The sequence below is a fragment of the Pelobates fuscus genome, chromosome 9 (assembly GCF_036172605.1).
Source record: "Pelobates fuscus isolate aPelFus1 chromosome 9, aPelFus1.pri, whole genome shotgun sequence".
Classification (NCBI taxonomy): Eukaryota; Metazoa; Chordata; class Amphibia; order Anura; family Pelobatidae; genus Pelobates; species Pelobates fuscus.
This window is the reverse complement of record NC_086325.1, coordinates 44215606-44241201: the sequence shown is the minus strand read 5'-3', so window position 1 is coordinate 44241201 and position 25596 is coordinate 44215606. Positions and strand designations below refer to the sequence as shown.

Below are 25596 nucleotides of genomic sequence, written 5' to 3'. Positions count from 1 at the left end.
CTTACCCCCTCACACACAGACTGACTCATACACACACAGAGACTGACCACCACACACAGACTAACCATACACATACAGACTGACCCACACACACAGACTAACCATACACACACAGACTGACCCACCCCACACAGAATGACCCATACACACAAACTGACCCCCACACACAGACTGATCTCCATACACACAGACTGACCCCCCCACACCCATACACACAAGCTGACCCACACACACAGACTGACCCCCCACCCCCACACACAGACTGATCCCCATACACACAAACTGACCCCCCCACCAATACACACACAGACTGATCCCCATACACACAAACTGCCCCCCCACACCAATACACACACAGACTGAATCCCCCCCACTAATACACACACAGACTGATCCATACACACACACAGACTGAATCCCTCCCCTCCCCCTCCTCCCCCCACAGACTGAGTAACACTTACCAGCAGCTGCCTGGATGCTTGATGCATCTGAGCAGAGCTCAACTTCCTCTCCCTGTCTTTCCCCTGCGCTGCTCTCTATGACCCAGGAGGAAGTCCTCCCAGCACAGTGCCCCCTCTGGTCGCATGTGGGAAAAGTCCACGAGTAACAGTGCTGCTGCAGCTTGTGAAGGGAGACGCAGTGCTCCCGACTTCAATTTCAATTGGGGGGGGCACAAGAGGGGCACTGCATGATGTAGGGGGGCCATGGCCCCATCTGCCCCCCCTCCCCCAGTGATGCCACTGCATAAAGAAAAGGGTGTGTCAAAGTGAAAACCGTAAATGCAAAAGAATGTAAAACCCATAGCAATAAAGAAATATAAAAAAGAAAACACTGCTAAAACCATTAACGTGATCAGTCTATGAGCAAAATATTAGTAAAATAGATCAGCCATCAGAAATAATGAGTACATAATTAATTAAGTACTAAAACTGGTCAGAGATTTTATTTTTCAATTAACTACCCACAAATAAATAACTCCCCCCTCCTCCCCACACACACACACACTCATACACATGTATTCAAGTGGACAGGTCCAAAGAAACAAGTATTTTTTTGTTTATTTCTGAGCAGCATATGCATAAAATATTTCAGTAATACACCGGGAGCAATGCTATTAATGCAGTGCGAGTAGTAGGTGTTATGGTTTGAGTGTTACATAACAAGGGGTGCATTACAGAATCAAAGAACAAAAGTAGGATTTTAAAAGGTAATTCTATTGAGCATATAACACAGAACACCATATTGATTGTTGTAACTACTGTCGATTTATTCAACAGTGTGTCCAAAATAGCTTAATTGAAACAGGATTTATCCATAAATACCAATGATTGGAAGCAGTTAGCTTGATACATTTTTGTTTGTTTTTATTTGTCCAATTGTAAATCACCATTTATTTTTATTACATGAGGATCTAACAGGAATAACGTTTGACCTGCGTAGTGTACCCATCCTGAGAGAAAATATCCAGATTGTCCATTCACAAAATAACTCACGTTTTGGTTAGAGCTTGAATTGCCTTGTTTATTAAACTTGGTTATTTGCTAAGTCTTCTCTATTTTTTTACATTGACTCCTCTGCCTTTTCCCTGAGCCGAACATGAGGATTTGGATATTGTCTTTAGAACAACTTGGGAGTTAACTCTTGAGATTTCCTAGTTCATATCAGATCATGATGGTTGATTTCGTACTCTGTACTCTATTGTTTGATATTGTCTCATGTATTATCTGAGATGAGACAGTCAACATTTCTTTAGAATCTAAACACTAGAACCCTTAGTAGTCCTTAACATATAGTTTTTCCTGTTTCTCACAGGCTTTAACAGAATAATATAACATTTAGGGATAAAGACACACCCCAATAACCCAGAGCTTGAGGCCAAGATAGCAAATACCTCAACTGCAACCATGGCTATTCCTTTAGTACTTAGATACGTTGGGATGAAAAAAGTCCAAACAGTGATAAAAACTAACATACTGAAAGTGATTAGTTTGGCATCATTAAAAGTGTCGGGCAATTTCCTGGCCAGAAAAGCAACAATCAAACTTACAGAGGCCAACACGCATAAATATCCAAGGATTGTATAGAAAGCAACAGCTGATCCTTCATTACACTCAATTGTGATTTTTCTAGCTTCAGAACGGGTGTTGTAGAACTTTGACGGAGGTGCAATGATCAGCCATAGAAAACAGATAAGTACTTGAATGGAAGAACTGGTAAGTACAATATATTTGGGGATTTTGGTACTAGCCCATGTCCTTAAAATGTTCCCTGGCTTGGTTGCATTGAAAGCAATCACAACAATTAGCGTTTTTGCCAAAAGAGAAGACACTGAAATAGCAAATGTAATCCCAAACACAGCTTGTCGTAAAAAACAAGTCAGTTGTTCTGGACGTCCAATGAAGATAAAGCAGCCAAGGAACGAGAACTTAAGAGATATTAAAAGAAGATAGCTGAGATCTCTATTGTTGGCTTTTACGATTGGCGTATCTTGATACTTAATAAATATACCTAGAACCCCAGTTGACACGACAGAAAATAATACTGCAATAAAAATCAGGACAATTCCAGTTGGGTTGTCATAGGACAGGAAAGTGATAACTTTGGGATCACAAGCGGTTTTCTGCTCATTTGGCCATTGATCTTCGGGACAATATTCACACACATCCATATCTGGTAATTTAAATCAAAATAATTTAAATTAAATATTTTATTTAAAAAAGTCAGGTAAGCAAATTGTTTATCACATTAAGTCAACATGTCTTGAATTAGGTACTAGACCTTTTTAGGGATGTGCAAGGGTGAAAAAATGTGTTTCCTTTTGTTAATTTTTTTATTTTGGGTTTGTCCGAAATTCGGAAATCGTCAATTCAAGGTGAATGGAAATACAGAATTTTTTTTTTACCATCCTAAGTTCTGATGCTTATTACTCCGTAGGAGTTTCCTGTTTAGTAGTTAGCTCCCTAATTTGGTAAAAATTTTAATCCCATAAGGGTACCAAATTAGGAAGCTATTTCCTAAACAGCTGATAGTCCAAAATAAAGAACATTTTTTTATTTTTTTTATTTTGATCTTTCAGCTGTTTAGTGGTTTCCTCCTTACATGGGATTGCCATATTTAAAGGGACACTATAGTACCTTAACAACTTTAGCTTAATGAAGCAGTTTTGGTGTATAGAACATGCCCCTGCAGCCTCACTGCTCAATCCTCTGCCATTTAGGAGTTAAATCCCTTAGTTTATGAACCCTAGTCACACTTCCCTGCATGTGACTTGCACAGCCTTCCATAAACACTTCCTGTAAAGAGAGCCCTATTTAGGCTTTCTTTATTGCAAGTTCTGTGTAATTAAGATTTTCTTATCCCCTGCTATGTTAATAGCTTGCTAGACCCTGCAAGAGCCTCCTGTATGTGATTAAAGTTCAATTTAGAGATTGAGATACAATTATTTAGGGTAAATTACATCTGTTTGAAAGTGAAACCAGTTTTTGTTTCATGCAGGCTCTGTCAATCATAGCCAGGGGAGGTGTGGCTAGGGCTGCATAAACAGAAACAAAGTGATTTAACTCCTAAATAACAGTGAATTGAGCAATGAAATTGCAGGGAATGATCTATACACTAAAACTGCTTTATTTAGCTAAAGTAATTTAGGTGACTATAGTGTTCCTTTAAGGATACCAAATAAGGGAGCTATCTGCTAAACGGTGCCTTAATTTGGTATCCTTAAATATGGCAATCTCACATAACGGTACCAAATTAGAAGGCTGTTTTGTTTAGTTGATAGCATCCTACTTTGGTATCATTTAAAAAAAAAAAGGCAATCCCACATAAAGGTATTAAATGAGGGAGTTATCTACTAAATAGCTGAAATATCAAATTTAAGAAAATAACTTTTTTTTATGTTGATCTTTCAACTGTTTAGAACATCACTGCTTAATTTGCTATCCTGTGTATACAATATGCATTCTATATACATACTGTGTAATAATCAATTCTATATGCATGCATCACTCCATTCTGTATTCATGCAGCATATACATTGCGTATACATGCAGCACAGACATCCTATATCGATGAGGCACATGAATTCTATAGACATTATATACGCAGCACATGCTTTCTAAATACATGCAGAACATAGCTTCTATATGTGGAATTGCCATATTTAAGCATACCAAAATAATGAACTATCTACTAAACATAGCTCAATCCTTCTTTTGGTAATCATAAATATGGCAATCACATATATGTATATAGCAGTGAAGAGTGGAGCTGGAGAGCCAGAGTCTAACTCCCAAAAGCCCCACAGGACCACAGGAAAGTCACCCTCCAGCAAAAGGTAAGAAACTTGAGGGTGGGTTTACAAACGTAAATGTTACATGTGTGTCAGTGTGTCTGTGTGTGTGTGTTTCTCAGTATGTTTGTCAGTATGTGTGTCAATATGTTTGTCAGTGTGTGTGTCTGTCAGTATGTCTGTCCGTTTATCTTTCTGTGTGTGTCAGTATGTTTTTTAGTGTGTGTGTCAGCAGGCCCGGACTGGCCATCGGGCACACTGGGCAAATGCCCGGTGGCCCGCGGTGGCCATGGGCCGTGGCCGGCAGGGGAGGTCCCAGGATCTCCCCTGCCGGTCTATGCAGGACCGGCACTATCTGAGCGCCGGCCCCGCTGTTTTCCATGGAGGGCCGGTTAGGAGATCAAAGATCTCCCTCACCGGCCCATTTAAATAGACCTGCGGCTGGGGAGGGAGGGAGAGGACCCGGCGGAGCTCTATCTTGCAGCTCCGCCGGGTTCCTCTCGCGAGATCCGGAGGGTTGCCATGGAAACGACCGGATTTCGCGAGAGTGAACTCTAGCCCGCAGGCTCTCTCAGCACTCTCACACACATCACACTCAGCACTCTCACACACAGCACTCTCACACTCAGCACTCTCACACACAGCACTCTCACACACACATCACTCTCACACTCAGCACTCTCACACACAGCACTCTCACACACACAGCACACTCAGCACTCCCACACACAGCACTCTCACACACATCACACTCAGCACTCTCACACACAGCACTCTCACACACAGCACTCTCACACACACATCACACACAGCCCTCTCACACACACAGCACTCTCACACTCAGCACTCTCACACACAGCACTCTCACACACAGAACTCTCACACACAGCACTCACACACACATCACTCTCAGCACTCTCACACATAGCACTCTCACACACACATCACACACAGCACTCTCACACACATCACACTCAGCACTCAGCACTCTCGCACACACATCACACACAGCACTCTCACACACAGCACTCTCACACACACATCACTCTCACACACAGCACTCTCACACACATCATACACAGCACCCACACACACAAATCACCCACAGCACCCTCACACACATCACACAGCACCCTCACACAAATCAATCACACACAGCACCCTCACACACAGCACCACAGCACCCTCACACACAGCACCCACACACACAGCACCCACCGCACCCTCACACACATCACACCTCACACACGCATACTGCACCCCTCACATACACACATAACCCTCCCCCCCGACACACTGCACCACACACATACACAATACTTCCAAACATATTTATATAATATATATATATATATATATATATATTCACACACACACACACACACACACACACACTACACTCCTAACATACACACTCTGGATCCCCTATACACACACTAGATTCCTTGTAAGCAAACACATATTACACTCCTAAACATACACTCTCTACAAACACTACATCACCTATACACACACACACACTATAGCCTGTATGCACACTCTTGCTACATCCCCTATACACACATTCTCTACAGCCCCTAGCCACATATGCACACTTCTCCACTAAAATTTCAACACTACATACAAACACACCTCTGTGTTAAACACGAACATTATATATAAACACAGCCCTGCATGCAAAAACCAACACTACACATAAATTCATGCTTGCATTCAAACGCCAACACCACATACGAACATACCCCTACATTCACACAAACATACTCCATACAAAAAATGCTTACATTATAACAAGCACTGCTCAGTGCTACATTCAACCCTGCAAGCATGGGAAATGGTAAAGCCCCAACTGTCAAAGCATTGTTGGAGTTGCATGACTGATGGGAATCTACATTTTGCCAACCCTTTCAATGAGGGAGCCCAAAAAAATTATTGTACCAGGGCCATTTCTACTTTAATTCTGTGTACTGTGTTGGGGAAGAGGGCGTAATTGCATGCCAGGATGCCAGGGAGTGGGAGGGTGGGTGCAAGGTTTAGCATGCCCAAGCAAATGCTTGTCCAGGGTCCAATCATTATTAAAGATGACCCTGCATGTTTATAGAATGTATGTGTTACATTTATATAGAATGTATGTAATATACAAGTGATAACAATTTAGGGAGCTATCTACTAAACAACTGAACACTTAAATTAAGAAGAGCACTTTACTTGTTTTTGCACTTTCAGTTGTCTAGTAGATTACCCCCAAATTTTCTATCCTTACCTGTCTGTGGGATTGCCATAAGGATACTTACCAATTACCAAATAAGGTAGCTATCTGCTAAAGAGCACCGTAATTTAGTATCCTTAAATATGGCAATACCAATTAAAGGTACCAATCTAAATGTATCTGCTAAACTGCTGGGAAAAAAACTAAATTAAGAAAAGCCATTCCAAATTCATGAATTTACATTGAAAATCATGTAAATATTTACTAACCTTCAGCTAACATTGCAATTCATTCTAGATCTCTAACATTGCAATTCATTCTAGATCTACTGTTACACCCCAGTGTAACAGTAGACTCACCTGTCTGGTTCGAAAACTGGCCTTCGGGACACTGCATGCAGTCATAGCAACAAAACTGTTGTCCTTCACGGACAGACTTCCTGTATCCAGGTTCACAGCTCTCACTGCACACAGACCTAGGGATCTGGTCAGACAAAACAAAATATTGAGAGAGATTTATAAATGTGTTCTTTTCTAAAAAGTGGTGAAAAAAAATAATTTGGATTGTGCCTACTTGTTCCCATGGTTTCCATGCCGATTGTCCCATTTTTAGCACTTTAGACCACTTAAAACACACTGTTATTTTTTAAATCCATGGGCCTCTTCAATGGGCATGGGCCTAGAGCTTCAGCTCCTTTAGCCCCTGTGTTATTTCGGCCCTGATAATCACCATTTGTTTTACAACATATATTTTGTTGTTAAGCCTCCCTTCTACACTTCTCTTTCTAATGTCACTATTAAACAGAATAACATATGAAATACTGGTTTATTTATTTTTTTATTCAGTTTCTGAGCAGTATATATCCATTTTACCTTTAGGAGTTATTGATTGATGATCCTGCCTCATCATATTATATTTTAAGTTTAAGGGCTTGATTGTACTTTGTTGTATTTTTGATTAGTTTAGAGAGAGAGTATATGGCTCTTTAAAACATTATTTCTGTCAGCTGTCAAGCTAAGCAGATATTCTATGACCCAACCCAAAATCTACCTTGAATGTAAGGGCTCACAATAACCCAATCCAGTGTATGGAGTTCCAGGTAGAATTTTGAGAGTTCCAGTGGAAAATGTACAGTTTCCCTTGCATTTTAAATAATGTAAGCAACTTAGCCATTTTAATATGCATTGCATTTAGGTTTGTAATGGCCAATGTATTTACAGAAGTAAGCAGATCGTCTGAACCTAGAACTTCTTCGATGCTGTAGTCTCATCGCCTGCTTGTTATTATGCACTGTACAGGCTGTATCAAGCTGTACATTCCCTCTCTATTAAAATGAACACACCCTGGTTAAAGAATCCTTATATATATATATATATATATATATATATTGGAAAAATGTGGTACAATCTAAAAACAGATATTTTTAAACAACGCTGTACTGTAACTTCAACGTTGACAAGTTAAAAAAACAACAAAACACTGTTAAATAATTTTAGCTCTTAAGCTCTTTGATCAAAACATAAATACATTAATTTGGTTTTAGAAAGAAAAATTAAAGATAACTAACCTCAGAAAACTTGCTTTCCCATAATATTGCATTTTCGTCAATGACTGTTTGATTCCCGGGTGGTGCATTGTAGTTAAAACTCCCTACTTTTACAGAATTTATTGTCCCATTTGGCAGGTAGACTAAGTTATATATATCATATCCAACAGATATTTCATCTTTGTTAAAGTAGATGTCTTGTCCCATTGTGTTTGTGAAATAAACCTTCTTTAGATAATTATGCAGCTACAAATCAAACAATAATATTTTTATTTAATTTAACACAGTATAGAGTTATTTTTTATTTCTAGAGATGCTATTAAAATCGTATCTATTAGCAGTTAGGATGGAAATGGATTTCTCGTTATTTAGTGATGAATTGTCTGATTACTTGTGTGTGAATTGGCTGTTCTCCAAAACTACAGGCAGGTTTATTGGATGAAAAGGGCAAAGCAACTTTTCGAACTGCAGAGAGGTCAAGCTTACACCACATGCCAATTAAACCTCAGATATACATCCAAGTATAATTTATATTACTTATTCAATCGTAAGCAAGAATAAAACACAATCAAAGTTATACAGAAACAAGTGATAATGCATAATCATTAAAACAATAAACAATTAGTAGCTAATCTCCATGTGAAAACAGAAGGGACTGGAAGCAGGTACCAAATAAAATAAAAACGAAAAGAAAAAGGGGAAAAATCAAAAAGCACATTAACCCCTTAAGGACCAAACTTCTGGAATAAAAGGGAATCATGACATGTCACACATGTCGTGTGTCCTTCAGGGGTTAAGCAAATTATGCGTCCGCCATATTTATTTTGGCACGCATGTGTGATGCAACTTACGGACGCTTTGCGCCATCTTAATTTGTATCACACATGCGCTTTTTGGCTTGTTTCCTAATAAGTTTGCGTTCCACAAACAGATTAGCACGTTTTTGCATTCCAGTAGGAGTACTGAATGCACTTTTTGATCTTTCCCCTTTTTCTTTTAAGTTTTTATTTTATTTGGTGCCTGCTTCCAGTCCCTTTTGTGTTCACATATAGGTGATACTAATAATTGTTTATTGTTTTCATGATTATGCATTATCACTTATTTCTGTATAACTTTGATTGTGTTTTATTTTCACTTGTGATTGGATACTTAATATCAATTACACTTAGATATATATTTGGTTCAATTGGCTTGTGGTGTTAGCGTGATAAAGACCACTCAGCAGGTCAAAACTTTGCTTTTTCTTTTAGATCCAATAAACCTGCCTGTGGCTTTAATTCCGTGAGTGCCTGGAGGTTTTTCCTGTTCTTTGTTATAAGTATTGTGGATTTGCTGGTCCTGCTTCAGTGCACCTAGTATTAAGTGAAATTGAGTTCAATTATTTTTCTTTTGTTTCCCAAAACTAGACTGACCACTTTTTTTCTCAGCCAGTGTATTAGTTGGGGAAAAAAATTCACAATATTGCTTGTTAAAGCATCAAAATTTGAATTACTACGGACCTAATGAATTTAGCAATTAATCACCAAGCCAACTGCCTATTTGAGCATGAATTCAGTGTTTAAAACATGATTTCTGACAAATGCAGTGCTCATGTTAAGGAGATTGGAATGTGGAAAAAATAAAATAAAAAATATAAGTCAATTTTAGTAGAACAAAATCAACAGTCCAATATTCCACCTTATCGTATCATGAAATTCAATGATTTGGTAACCCTGAAGGGTTATTGGCGAGGACGAATTCATTCTATATTTCAGTGCAAAGAGCCTCTGATTACATGAAGTAAGGGTTCATCACAAACACACAGGCTGATAATGAGGAGGATACTTTTAATTTCCTCATTGTGATTTTACAAGGAGATGAAGTAAGATTTTGGTACTGGGGAACTTCCTTTTTGGTCAAAACCTTTAAAATTGGTTTAACAGAAACCAATTTACCCACAACAAATGGGTACATAGCAATGGTGATCTACAGTCAGTATTCCACATAGCTACAATAGATACTATCAAAGGCGTACCCAAGACAGTCTGTAGTATTGAAAAGAAATGTGTTCATTCCAATTCATCATTGGTCCCACTGACATTACCAACCCTCTTTATAGTGTTACAAATGCCAATAACTAATAAATTGCCTAGCTACTACTTCTATTGCGTTATCTGTGTTTTGAATTCTGAAACTAAAAATATGAAATACTATTTTGCTAATTTGATAAAGCACATTAGAACATCTAATTGATAAAAAAAAACTATTAATAATATAAGTCAAATACCAAGAATTATCCCTTGCTAATGCTGTTGAAAAGCTTTACTAAATTAGATGTCAAGTAAATCAAGGCACTTATGTAAACAAATGTTAATGAATATTCAAGGTGATAATTTAAGGGTGTTTACATCAGCATTATTATAATTCAGATGGATTTGGGCAAATTCAGCTTATATGGACTTGGGTCAAATGAAACCCATAAATATTTGAAATGTCGCTATAACTGTTACTGTTGATACTTTTTAAAAACAGATTCTGATTTGATATAAAATGGAGAAAATATACATATTTAACATATATTGTTTATTTAAAAAATATATATATTATTTTCTCTTACCTTCCATGGTTTTAAATCTTGAAATGTCAGCCTCTGATAATTAAGCAGCCTTTCTGTTAGTGGTGTAGCAAAATACAGTTTATGCAAGGCGTGAGCCACCACGTAGACTGAGTTATATACACTGTAGCTCATGGCTGTAAACCTGAGATTACAATGGGAATATAATATAATCCGACCACTCTCCACACCTGTACAATTACGTTTTCTGAGACCAAACGTACACCGATTTTGACATAATTCATCCCACCATGTTGTAAATGTCCGACCTGGAGGAAACCTGGTAGGATCCACAGTACGAATAAAGTTAATATAATCTGGAATTTCTTCTTTGTGCATGATGAATTGCAAGGAACCGTTAGCAACTGTGTCATTTATTGGTTTAAACAATCTAAAGCTGGACTCTGCTGTATTGATCCAAACCTTTCCTGGAATATTACTGACATGAACATTTTGTTCTAGATAATAAACATAGTTTTTGGAGCCATACACTAGAATCACGTTGGCTGTTGATTTTTCAATGGTATTCTGGATATCCATAATTCTTTCCTTGCTGTAATCATTAATGGCGGGCACAATTTTAATAAATTCAATACATCCACCATTCTCCGCTATCATCTGCTTAATGATTTTAATAGCATTTATACTGCTATCATCATCAGGATAAATTATACCTATCCAAGTCCATCCGAAGTGTTTTAATAAAGCTATTATTGCAGCATATAGAGTTTTTTCACTCGGTATTGCACGGTAGAAATAAGGGAATTGCTGTTTATCACTCTGTACAGGGTCCTGAGACATGAAACTTATCTGAAACAGTACATTGTAAATTATTGGAACATATACAGTAGATCAAATGTTAATTCAATTAAAAATGTGTGAATTTACATCTCATTTGCAAAATGTAGTGCTTCATTTTACAGTGGGCGGTATAAAAATTAAATAACTGACAAATAAAATAACTTATATTGACATATGGTATAGATTTTGTGAATTCCATTTTGAAGTGACCACAATTCACTGCTTAGTAAATAACTTCTAGCATTTACAATATTCATTAGACATGACATGCATAGTACCAGGATCAGCTACAGCAATATCACTGTAAAGTAACAATGGATGCATGTGGTCTCTCAATACAAAGGGGAGCAAAGAGAAAATACATCAACTGCGAATAATCTAAAATTACAATTTCCAGGGAGATGAAAGAGATCCTCTGCATTTTTTGTTTAATTTTAGATGTTCAGATGTTTAGAAACGATTAAAGTAGCGATGACTAATAAAAATCTACATTTATCAAGTAGGACCTAAGGAAACATCAGCCTTAGGCACAGTAATTCAAAGAAATCATGTTTCCATAATTCTCCCAGCATTCCCTCCCTGTTATGCAAATAAACGCAGACAAGCTTCATGTTTTAGAATCTATCCCTTATTTTTGGAGTCACCCTAAGCAATAGAGCACTACTTTAAAGGATTAAATCAAGTACCATAACCACTACAGCCCACCGTAGTTATGATGTAAGGAGTACCTTGGCGCTGACTGTGATCCACTAGCCAGTGACAACATCCAGCAGGTGGAAGTCGAACCCGCCAGCCATATCTCTGTATATTTTTATATTGACTTTTGCATTGGGAGCTTTTATTTTCTTTCCAGCGTCTTGTCAGTTTTTGTCAGTATCTCAGTTGGAATAAAAAAGGGAAATACATAAATCCTGGATCATTGGTGGGTCATAAAGACTGGTTTGGAAACCACTGCTCTATACTATTTTAATATAACAGTGCAGTATTTTAATATAACAGTCCGTACTATTTTAATAAAACGGTGCATGCTATTTTATTATCACCGTGCCTACTCAAAGTGGAAAAATTATTTTTGCTTGAAAAGCAGGGAATTTGCAAAAGCTATTGTATTTCAAAACAGCCTAATAAAAGGTCGGATATACAATACTTGTTCATCCTGCTTCACTGCACTTATAAGAGCATTCCAAACCACAGTTTCCTGAAGAGAATACTAGCGTTGCCAAATTCTGACGACACTGCTTTGCTGCTTACACTAACAAAGGGAATGTATAGATTGTCCAAATGATGTCATCAAATTAATATTTTTATTTATGATAAGTGAAAAGGCAATTTTAAGGACAAAACGAAACCAACAGGCATGGATATTTCAAACAATATACACTTTAAAGGAAAGGAGGGTAGTTTTTATTAAGATAAATTAAAATATAATATAATCTTGCTAATTACAATGTAAGTAAAAATAAAGATAGACCGGCAGACAGACAGATAGATAGATATATAGACAGACAGACCGACATAGATAGAGCGATCAGATTTTATGCTAATGTTCAAATTAGCAATTGAAATGTCACACAAATGTCACACAAATGTCACTGTATTTTATTTTTCTTGGAACTTAACTTAATGCACACATGAGAATCTACTCTTCAATGTGGATTGTGTCAGTCACATAAATTAGAAAACAATGTACCTGTGGGTATTTGTAGATTCCAAACATATTGGCATACTGTATGGAAAACGAAGGAGGCATCCCTTCAATCACAGCAGCTAGAACACTTGAGTTATCACAGTTATAATTCGGATATTGCTTCTTATTTCCTGAATAGAGTCGAACTGCTCCTTGGACTGTTCTGAAGAGGTCAACGTAAGAGTCGTATATATTATAACCCAAAGTCACGTTTGGAAGAATTTTAGGGTTACGGTTGATTTCATCCACAGCGAACACTAAGCTAAGGAAGTTATAGAAGTCTTCAGGAAGCATACTGTGAATGTTAAAAAACTAAGTTTACTCAAAGATCACAAATAATGGAACTGTCAATCATTTCCAAAAGCAACTGAATTCCTATTATAATATTTGAAGTTAACAAGGTTAATTTAAAAGAAAATGTACCCAACAAAATTTATATTTCATCTACAATAATTTAATCTAATGTTTTAAATTAAACAGTTAAAATTACAGGGCTACTGCACCAAAACCACTGTATTGAGATGAAGTGTTCTGTGTGACTTTAGTGTCCCTTTAACTCTTTGAAAAGTTTACCTAAAAATATTAAATTAAGGCCTATAATAAATAGGGTTACCACATCCACCATGTTTTCAGGGACACATATCACATATACATATTGATGATCAGCACACATGGGCGTAGGAACCGGGGGGATGGGGGGACGCATCCCCCCCAGCAAATCATGCAGGGGGGAACAGGTTATGGTGAAATCCCCCCCCAGCTCCGCCGGCCCCCCTCATGCTGCAGCCGCCCGAGCGCTCTGCAGAGAGCCTCAGGCGGCTGCAGCTTTGCCCAGGCTGGTGCGTCCATGAGGGCGCACCACCCGGGCGCAGCATGAGGAGAGGGACTGACAGGAGGGAAGCGCTCAGCGCTCCCTCCTGTCACTCCCTCACTGTAGCGTGGCAAAGCCCTGTATGGTCCGCGGGTACAGGGAGCATCTGTCTCCTGTACCCGACCGGACTAACAGGAAGTGCACACTGAGTGTGCACTTCCTTTTAGTCCTGCCGGGTACAGGAAACAAAATCTCCCTGTACCCGTGGATCATACAGGGCGCAGCCACGCTACAATAGAGGTAGGGGAGGGGGGAGGAAGAAAATGACAAGGGAGGGAGGGGGAGAAAAAAGAGAGTGGCAAGGGAGGGAGGGGGAGAAAAAAGAGAGTGACAAAGGAGTGAGGGGGAGAAAAAAAGAGAGTGACAAGGGAGGGAGGGGGAGAAAAAAGAGTGGCAAGGGAGGGAGGGGGAGAAAGAGAGTGACAAGGGAGGGAGGGAGGGAGGGGGAGAAAGAGAGTGACAAGGGAGGGAGGGGGAGAAAGAGAGTGACAAAGGAGGGAGGGGGAGAAAGAGAGTGACAAGGGAGGGAGGGGGAGAAAGAGAGTGACAAGGGAGGGAGGGAGGGAGGGAGGGGGAGAAAGAGTGACAAGGGGGGAGGGAGGGGGAGAAAGAGTGACAATGGAGGGGGAGAAAGAGTGACAAGGGAGGGAGAGGGAGAAAGAGTGACAAGGGAGGGAGGGGGAGAAAGAGAGTGACAAGGGAGGGAGGGAGGGGGAGAAAGAGAGTGACAAGGGAGGGAGAGAGATTGACATCTATCACACACACACACACACACAATCATGCAACCCTTACACACACAGAAACACACAATGCATTCCTTACACACACTCAATGCACCCCGTATACACACACACACACACACACAATCACACAATCATGCAACCCTTACACACACAGAAACACACAATGCATTCCTTACACACACTCAATGCACCCCGTACACACACTCAATGCACCCCTTACAGATGCACACACTGCATCCTGTACATACACAGAAACACACCTTGCAGCCCTTACACATACTAACACATTTTCACACAATGCATTCCTTACACACAAATCAGGACATCCCCTACACACTCCACCCCCTGTGAACAAACTCATTGGTGGAACATGAAGGTGGACCCTGGGACCCAGACCTTGAGCTGTGTAAAGGGCCCCCAAAAAATGGAGCTGCTTCCCGTTCTCCCAGAACATTGATTTTTGTGACAACAGTTACAAACAGCCTCCAGAGAGCGTGTTCTACACAAGACCAGTAGAGCCAGACTGCAGCTAGAGCCCATCATCATCCTCATCTGGTTGTAAGTAGGCAATCTAGCATATTATTCGTGGAACTAATCTCTAATTTACCTCACATTAAAGAAACACTATAGTCCCCAGAACCACTGCAGCTTAATGTAGTGGTTCTGGTGTCTATAGCCTGTCCCTGCAGGCCTTTTAATGTAAACACGGCGGCACTCCAGCACTGGCGTTAGTTAACATGTCAGAAAAATAATTGGAAAGGGTTAGGGGGGCTACTAATAAGGATAGGGGGAGAGGGGTAGGTAGAAAAATTATTGGAAAGGGTTAGGGGGGCTACTAATAAGGATAGGGGGAGAGGGGTAGGTAGAAAAATAATTTGAAGGGTTTAGGGGGCTACTAATATGGATGGGAGGAGGGGGGAGGTAGAAAAATTATTGGAAGGGGTTAGGGGAGTACTAATATAAATGGAAGGGGTAGGGTGGGTTCTAATATGCATGGAAGGGGTTAGGGGGTACTAATATGCATGGAAAGGGTAGGGGGGGTTAATATGCCTGGAAGGGGTAGGTGGGGTTATTTTGTGCATGGAAGGGGTGGGGGTGGTTCTAATATTCATGGGAGGGGTAGGGGTGGTTCTAATCAGGAGGATCCCGGCGCTGTATCTGGGTAAGTAAAACACCTTCCCTGTAGTGACCCTTTAATGTTATTATTTAATCATTTATATAGCGACTGCAAATTCCGTAGCGCTGTACAATGGGATAAACAACTCCTAGTTTACGGAATAAGAATATACCCGGCGAGTAAAAATGCTATCCCCCCAGATTTTTTTGGGTTCCTACGCCCATGTCAGCACATGAAAAGGATGACCTGCAACATATAGAATTCTAAAGAAGATATATAAGATTCAGTAATTCGGCAATGAAGAATCCTGCAGAATATGCATTATACATACTGCAGGGCAACCCTTTTCATGGGTTTTTATAAATATGACAAAATTATCAGTGTTCCTGAAAACATAAGGATCTGGTAAACCTGATAATAAAAGTAATGAAAATGTGTTTGTTCCTATCTCATTATCAATAATACTATATTAAGTAATACGCTTGGATCACAATAATAAGATGATAAACAAAAGTATGAAACAATACAAAATATAATACATTTATAAAAACTAACCTTATTTTTCTTGTCTGAAGGTGTGGGGAACTTGTATAGTAAAATGGTTCCGTCTTATAATAAATATGTATATCTAAAAGACCCCCAATCATTACATGTCCTGGCATGGTAAAAGGTCTTTGAGGATAAGGGGTCCCAGATTTGCAACCAAATACAGAGTTTTGGCATGCTCCATCACAGAACATCAAGAGAATTACTAGACATCTTAACATTTTTTTCATATCTGAATCCCCCACTATTACAAAGTAGCCCTGTACTAGGTACTGTTCAGTTGCTTTCTGTAACATATCAGTGAAAACTATGTTGATGTGATCTCTCTTAATTGCTGCTTGTATATATGTCTTCTAGAAGTTGGAAACGTTTAGACTTCCATGGGTTTTATAACTTGCATTTAAGACAAGTATTGCCTCTTTGGGGATTCTGTAGGCATGTCAGTTCAAAATGACAACCTTCCAAAATAAATAATTATAATTTTTGCAGCAGAGTAATTATAATAATGTGAATGCTATGTCCCTGGGGAAAAGAATGGAGTAAAATAACCTGACGTGCAAAAAGACCATAGAGCTTTAAAACTAAAGAAAAAATATATATAAATATTTTATTACCAACTACTAAATGCTACATATGATATAATATATGGTATATACGATATAATGTTCTTGCAAGATTAAAGGGTTACTTCAACCATGTGTTATACTTTCATTATTTAAGTAGTATTTATTTTATTAGATCTTTGTCACTTGGTACCCCCTCCTCCCATTTCATGTTTTTTCGTTCAAAAACATTTGTAATATATGGCAACAATTTAATTTGAATCCAGCACAGGCCAAGCTCTCCCCAATCCTTTCCACTTCTTCTTGGACTACATTCCAGACTTTGTGCGCAGTCTTTTTCTTTGTGTCTGTGAGAGATTTTTGAGTCTTGTCATCTTGTCATAATCAATAATATTTTTTTCCTGTTTTTTTTTTGTCAGGATATCAGTATCCCTTCAGACAGAGCTTAGGTCAGAGTTCAGAGTAACAGGACCAAGCTTGTTACAGGAACTGAGAGTGGCCACTCTTAACACTTATAGAGTAAATCGGCTAAACTAAAGAGGTCAGGATTACAGAAATACACAGATTCAAGAAACAAGTCAAGGTCATGCCAGAAAAATAACAGAGGAGATAAAAAAAGCCCGCTGATAGTTAACCAATAGGAAACTATGACAGGGCAAAGGTCAGGTCAAGAGGACTGGTATAAATAGGTCAAGACACCTTCCTATTGGTCAGCGTAATCCCTGTGAAGCCAAAATGTGCAACATCTATGTTACACAAGCACATCATAAATATGCAGGAAGGTAGCGTCCGTGTTAGTATTAATGCAGGCAAGTGGAGAATGGTGCCACAATATGATGCAACAAAATAACAGGCACTATGACACTACCTCCCTCTTCAGAACCACCCTCTGGTACAAGACATGGGGCATGTACGTCCGCAATGGACACCCAATGAGGCCCATGGCCCATACCCCTTCCAATGGATGAGATACTGGAATCTACCCTGAAAAGACAGGAGTGTATAATAGATTGGGTCACATTTTCTTCCTTCCCTTCCACTAGAACAGGAGCTTCCCTATGCTCGATAAATTTGTTACAAGGCAAAGGCTTCAAAATGGAGGCATAGAACACAATGGTGATGCACATTCCTTTAGGTAAGGTTAGAGCATAAGATACAGCATTGATATTGTGCAGGATCTTAAAGTGGTCTATAAATTGAGGAGCCAGTTCCAAAGAAGGAACTCTGAGGTGGATATTACAGGTAGAGTGCCATACCCTATCCCCCACTTGGCAGGAAAAAGCTGCTCGACAGTGTTTATCTGCCTGTACAATTCGCTGAGATGCAGTTTTCACCAAAAGATGCTGAACCTGCTCCTTAGATCTTCCAAATGCTCATCCAAGGCTGGCATTCCCTGCAAAGAGAAAGCAGTTGAAAAAACTGTAGTATTCTGGTCATATACATGGGCGTAGGAACCGGGGGGGGTGGGGGTGACGCATCGCCCCCAGCAAATCATGCGGGGGGGACAGGTTATGGTGAAATCCCCCCCAGATCCGCCGGCCCCCCTCATGCTGCAGTCGCCCGAGCGCTCTGCAGAGAGCCTCAGGCGGCTGCAGCTTTGCCTGGGCTGGTGCGTCCATGAGGGCGCACCGCCCAGGCGCAGCATGAGGAGAGGGGCTGACAGGAGGGAAGCGCTCTGCGCTCCCTCCTGTCACTCCCTCACTGTAGCGTGGCCGAGCCCTGTATGGTCCGCGGGTACAGGGAGCATCTGTCTCCTGTACCCAACCGGACTAACAGGAAGTGCACACTGAGTGTGCACTTCCTTTTAGTCCTGCCGAGTACAGGAAACAAAATCTCCCTGTACCCGCGGATCATACAGGGCGAGGCAACGCTACAATAGAGGTAGGGGAGGGGGGAGGAAGAAAATGATAAGGGAGGGAGGGGGAGAAAAAAGAGAGTGACAAGGGAGGGAGGGGGAGAAAAAAGAGAGTGACAAGGGAGGGAGGGGGAGAAAAAAGAGAGTGACAAGGGAGGGAGGGGGAGAAAAAAGAGTGACAAGGGAGGGAGGGAGGGAGGGAGGGAGGGGGAGAAAGAGAGTGACAAGGGAGGGAGGGAGGGGGAGAAAGAGAGTGACAAGGGAGGGAGGGAGGGAGGGAGGGAGAGAAAGAGAGTGACAAGGGAGGGAGGGGGAGAAAGAGAGTGACAAGAGAGGGAGGGAGGAAGAGAAAGAGAGTGACAAGGAAGGGAGGGAGGGAGGGAGGGAGGAAGGGAGGGAGGAAGGGAGGGAGGTAGGGGGAGAAAGAGAGTGACAAGGGAGGGAGGGGGAGAAATAGAGTGACAAGGGAGGGAGGGGGAGAAAGAGAGTGACAAAGGAGGGAGGGGGAGAAAGAGAGTGACAAGGGAGGGAGGGAGGGGGAGAAAGAGAGTGACAAGGGAGGGAGGGGGAGAAAGAGTGACAAAGGGGGAGGGAGGGGGAGAAAGAGAGTGACAAGGGGGGACAGAGGGGGAGAAAGAGAGTGACAAGGGAGGGAAGGAGGGGGAGAAAGAAAGTGACAAGGGAGGGAGGGAGGGAGGGAGGGGGGGAAAGAGTGACAAGGGAGGGAGGGGGAGAAAGAGTGACAATGAAGGGGTGGAGGGGGAGAAAGAGTGACAGGGGAGGGAGGGAGGGGGAGAAAGAGTGACAAGGGTGGAAGGGGGAGAAAGAGAGTCACAAGGGAGGGAGGGACGGGGAGAAAGAGAGTGACAAGGGAGGGAGAGAGATTGACATCCATCACACACACACACACACAATCATGCAACCCTTACACACACAGAAACACACAATGCATTCCTTACACACACTCAATGCACCCCGTACACACACACACACACACACACAATCACACAATCATGCAACCCTTACACACAAAGAAACACACAATGCATTCCTTACACACACTCAATGCACCCCGTACACACACTCAATGCACCCCTTACAGACGCACACACTGCATCCCGTACATACACAGAAACAAATTCCGTAGCGCTGTACAATGGGATAAACAACTCCTAGTTTACGAAATAAGAATATACCCGGCGAGTAAAAATGCTATCCCCCCCCAGATTTTTGGGGGTTCCTACGCCCATGGTCATATACTACATAATACTAGATAGAAAAAAAATACTTTTTCCAGAGCACTCATGTGTAGCAGTATTACGAGTGAACTCTGCCCAAGAAAACAGGTCAGCCCAGTCATCTTGGTGGTTAGAGATAAAGCAGATTAGGTACTACTCAAGAGACTGGTTAGCATTCAGCAATGTTGTTATACTGGGGATGGTATGCTGAAGAGAAGGAAAGTGTAATTCCCATCTCAGAGCAAAATGCTTTCCAGAGACACAAGCTGATTACCCCTATCTGAAACTCACTATCTGAAATATCCTCAGGAAAGTTACATAAGCAAAATACCAATAAAATTGGTTTATCTTTTTTATGCCATGTCTTATCCAATTTTTTAGCATAATAGTTTCTATGTTCTCTTCGATTATCTCAATTTAAAAAAATTAAAAACTCTTTTTTCTAGCTTCAGCTTTTTCGTTAACCTTTTCCACTCTTCCATTAGATTATTTACTATAAGGTTGTTTTCCCAACTCTGTTTTAGGTTGTTAGGATCTTTAATGTCCCTTATAGCTGTTTTCCAAGTATTCATACTAGTCATATCGCATTCAACTTGATACCAGAATTCTTTCTTATTATTTTGTAATTGAGATCTATATATATATGTCAGCTTTATACTGATCATCTACTAAAGGCATATTAATTCCACCCTTTTTAGTTCTCAATGCTATTTCTACTTATTCTCGGGGATCTGCCTTTCCATACAAAGCCATCTAAACTTCTCTGGATCATGGTTATCCATGGAGATGTTACCTTTAAAGGGATCATCTAAAAGAGGTAAGACCATTTCGGCAGTACATAGTTTCTGACAGTATTTACTCTTCCTCACCAAGTTATTTTGTGCATTCTCCATTCTTTTAACATTTTATTAGTCTTTCTCAAGAACCTTAAAACGTTCACCACCATCATCCTCTGGACCTCTCTCACTACTTCAAGACCTAAGTATTCTGTAATCCGTTTAGCCCAAATGAATTCATAATTATTTTGAAATTGATCTATATCTGTTGTTGTAACATTAGAAGACATTATTACAGATTTATGAGTATTTAACTTAAAATTAGATTCTAGACTGTATTCCTTCATTTCACTCATTAATGCTACCATTGATTCTTTCGGTGATTTAATGTTAATTAAGATATCATCAGCGTAAAGGCTAATTTTAGCATCCACGCTGTTGATCCCTTTATATAATGACAATTTCGGTTATTAGCTGCTAATGACTCTAAAGACAAAATAAAAAGAAGAGGATAGAGAGGACACCCCTGTCTCGTTCCATTGAGGCCGAATCAAAAGGAGCAGATATTATGGCCTAGTATTCTAGCTAAAGGCTTATCATATAAAGCCATTATTGCTTGTAAAAATTTCCCTCTAATACCAAACTTCTCCAGTACTAAAGCGAGGAAATCCCACCCGACTCTGTCAAAGGCTGTCAAAGTGGAACTTTCAACATTTGGGGATAAGCTCTGCCTTGAACGCCTTGAAGTCCAGGGAGACAAAACGGGTCAGCATCTAGGAGCTATTGAAGCCTTTATTTCTCCAGTTTGGCGTTTTAACATACATCAAGATTTGGTATCCACAAAACTAATTTCTTGGGATTGAAAAGGTTAATATAAATTGGAGGGGAGAAGACCTGGATAACAAATTATTGAAACAGGAAATGAGGTGGATCTTCAAATTGATCTTCAAATTGAAATCATTATTCCCTAGGGGTTTAAATGGGGACTTCGAGATTTGTAATTTCTTAAAAATTTGTAATTTCTTTTTTCTGCTTTCTGTTAAATGTGTGTATTCTAATTTTGGATCTTATTCTTTTACTATTCATTTTTTTCAATTTCTCTCTACAACAGTGTGTCATCTTGTATTCTAGAGTTGCTAATACCTGCAATCTATATATTATTATTAGCATGTATGTTTTTTTATTTAGTTTGTGTAAGTGAAGAATCCACCTTTATATATGGATGGTCGGTTATTGCACTGTTTACTGACATTTGGCAGATGTTTTTTTTAGACATCTATATAGATTATACTGATCAGGGGCAAGTATATTTATAGCATGTTCTGCTTTGGGGATTCATCCATTGAATATATACTGTGGAATGAGGACGTTTTGTTTCATATTGTGATCCATTTGTTAGAATTAGCCTTGTAGTACACTCTTCTTGGAGGAGGAATAAGATTTTTTTTTTGTTAAGATACTGCACACCCAACCCAATAAGAATGAAGAAGGGGAGGCACTTGATATTTAAAAGAAGGGGCTGGTGATCCTGGGCGTAGTCGGAAGAAGCCAGAGAAGGAGGGCGAAACTCGTCACGCAGAACGTCATTAGAGAGGTGGACCCTGGAGCACCATGTGATCGTGGATTGGCAAAACCCGGAAGTGATTGTTACACAGTGGCGTCTTTATTCTTTGTGAACATGCTTATTTGTGGGTAGTTTGCTGTCATACCCACCAATTCCAAAGTAAGAGTTTTTAACCATTTTTAAAATAAATTGCTTGTGATATTGAGATTCCTACCTCTCTATTTTTTTTACACCACATAGAATCAATTTATTCATCTGACGGTATATACTGCTTGGGAGATCTATCCTACTGTGGGAAGTTTCCCTCTGAAGTTTCCCTCTGTTTCCCTCTGAAGTGGAGCATTTCAAACCCAGAGCCATGGATGATAGGGCTTTGGTATATGTGAGCTCTGTCCCAGATCCCCTATCATATTTTATGTTTTTATTAAGATAGTCTGAACTATATTTGTTTATGTTATTTATTTCAGATTTTTTACCAGTATTATTCCAGTTCAAGCGTGCTACATTATTTGGTATTATTGTATTGACTGTGTGTCACTCTTGTGTCGCTCTGGGGTAGCGCAGCCAAACTGTGTGCAAATACACTATTTCTATAGCGCTTTCTCATTGTTTGATTTCACTGGTTTATGCAACTTTACATTGGTTCACAATGTATATTGCTTTGTAAATTTACTTATTGCATTTCATCTGTCGGTTGCCTACAGACACCCCAACTGCTCCAAAATCTTTGCAGAGAAGCTACACCCATTTCACACTGTATTATTTTGCCACATTTTTCATTACATACCGTGTTTCCCCGAAAATAGAACCTACCCCGAAAATAAGCTCTAGCTGAATTTTCGGGGTGGGCTGCAATATAAGCCCTACCCCGAAAATAAGACCTAGGCATTTTACCTTTGGCGGGACTTCCTTCTTCTATGAGGAGGGGGAGGAGCGTTGCGGGCCGCGGCATCGCGTAGCGTGATGACGACGTGCGCAGCGCCGTCAGTCTGCCTTCACGGATCTTCAGCGGAAGGATCCATTCCGGGCGGTGAGGCACCCAGTGGTCGGACTCTTTGAACTGTGAGTAGATACCGGTATTTTATGTCTGGGACTTAATTAATTAAAGGGGGGGGTGAATTAATTAAAGGGGGGGTGAATTAATTAAAGGGGGGTGAATTAATTAAAGGGGGGTGAATTAATTAAAGGGGTGGTGGATTAATTAGAGGGGGGTGGTTTAATTAGAGGGGGGTGGATTAATTAGAGGGGGGGTGTGGATTAATTAGAGGGGGTGTGTGGATTAATTAGATGTAGTGGATTAATTAGAGGGGTGGATTTATTAAAGAGGGGTGGTGGATTAATTAGAGGGGTGGATTAATTAGAGGGGGTGGATTTATTAAAGAGGGGGGTGGATTAATTAAAGGGGGGGTGGATTAATTAGAGGGGGTGGATTTATTAAAGGGGGGTGGATTAATTAGAGGGGGTGGATTAATTAGAGGGGGTGGATTTATTAAAGGGGGTGGATTTATTAAAGGGGGTGGATTAATTAGAGGGGGTGGATTAATTAGAGGGGGTGGATTAATGAAAGGGGGGGTTCAATGTACATACCGGTACTGTAAATAAATAAGCCCTACCCTGAAAATAAGCCCTAGTGTGTTTTGTGTGACTAAAATTAATATAAGACCCGGTCTTATTTTCGGAGAAACACGGTATGAATATTCGATATGGTTTCCAATGCCAGTTGTAAGGTAATTAAGGTCAGGCAGTTCCAGCACAGAATTCTAAGATACTCAGCTTTAACAGTTATAATAATGTTTCATTAAAACTCTCACCACTCTATATTTTTCTACTTTCAAATTTAAGTTCAGGTACTTTTAATTAATTCAGTCTTTTTCAATTTGTTTCAGTATCCTTTCATGTATGAAATGTTTATTATAATATGAATAGAACACATCCACTAAAAACACTCCTACCTATATTTTACTATACTTGAATCCCATTAATTTCTGGTAGAGTTTACCATTTGACCTTTGATATTCATCTAATGTGTTAACCTGATACTGCCAACCTGCAGTAACTAAAACATATTGGGTTTATACAAAAAGAGATGTGCATCACCACCCTCTAGTTGTTAAACATTATATTGCATTAGGTTATTTTGATTAGCTTTAAACTCTTAATTATCAAATGATTTAAAAAAAAACAGGTTTTGAGTATTTTAGATATCAAGAAAAGTAATGTTTAAATGTATTTTACATTTCAGTATGCATAAATAGCACATTCGTTAATGTTCCTAGAAGTGCACTCTTCTGGATAGTGATCTCAGGTGTCCCACCTGGAATCTGCTGAAGCCACTGAAGCCACTCCCTCAGCTTGGAGGTCACAGCCCCATATGCTCCTATCACAACTGAGACTACTACTGCCTTCTCTTTCCACATCATTTCTAGCTCCTCTTTAAGTCCTTGGTATTTGTTATTTCTTACATTTTATTTGGTATTTCTTACGTCCCTTCTTCCTGATGTTAATATCACTGGATATTGCAACATCTACCACCACTGCAGTCTTCCGTTCTTTATCTACCACCATAATGTCAGGTTGGATGGGCACTACTTACTTGTTTGTCTGGATCTGAAAGTCCCACAGGATCGTAGCCCTGTCATTCTCAACTACCCTTTGTTATATCTCCCATCAGCCCATATTATGTGCAGATATTTTGGTGCACAATTCCAACAACTTGGTTGTGCCTCTCAGTGTATGCTGTCCCTGCTACTACCATACGCATGGCAATTATGTGCTGGGTTTTATCAGAGGCCTCTTTGCACAGTGTGCACCTTGGGTCTTGCCTGATTTGGCAGACCCCTTTTTCTATGGATCTTGTGCTTAGTGCCTGTTCCTAAGCATATAGGATTAGTGCCTCAGTGCTGTCTTTCAGTCTCACCTTTTCCAACCACTGGTAGGATATTGTAATGTGAGCCGCATCCACTACCACCCCATTGATAGGTCTGTCTGGCCATGAAACCTTTTTTCTCCTTCCTTTATCTGTTGTTGCCTCAGGCTTACCTTAGCACTACATCTTTGGGAGGTACTTGTGAATGCTTTGTGTCTGTGGTCTTGACACTCATTAGGCCTCCTTCCTTGTAGCCTTCAATCAAAGGACATATATAAATATGTTGCTACATTACTATGACATTTCCAATATCATATCACACCCAAATTGCTG

General features: G+C 40.1%; 1 protein-coding gene across 1 annotated transcript; it reads right to left on the bottom strand.

Moving 5' to 3' along the window:
* Nucleotides 1-1756: 1756 nt before the first annotated feature.
* Nucleotides 1757-24962, bottom strand: LOC134573637 (vomeronasal type-2 receptor 26-like). The gene is made up of 6 exons (XM_063433422.1): nt 24881-24962; nt 24366-24453; nt 13128-13419; nt 8065-8289; nt 6857-6980; nt 1757-2670 (listed from the first exon to the last, which is right to left on the bottom strand). The coding sequence occupies exons 1-6, from the start codon at nt 24960-24962 to the stop codon at nt 1757-1759; spliced, it is 1725 nt and encodes a 574-aa protein (XP_063289492.1).
* Nucleotides 24963-25596: the final 634 nt, after the last annotated feature.

Excerpts from the sequence above, each read along its gene's own strand:
- LOC134573637 (XM_063433422.1), bottom strand. The coding sequence starts at position 24,962 with ATGGTGGTAGATAAAGAACGGAAGACTGCAGTGGTGGTAGATGTTGCA. Across the intron at positions 13,420-24,365 it reads CAGAAATTAATGGGATTCAA|TATGCTTCCTGAAGACTTCT; the intron begins GTATAGTAAAAT and ends TAACATTCACAG. Across the intron at positions 6,981-8,064 it reads GGGAAAGCAAGTTTTCTGAG|ATCCCTAGGTCTGTGTGCAG; the intron begins GTTAGTTATCTT and ends TTGTCTGACCAG.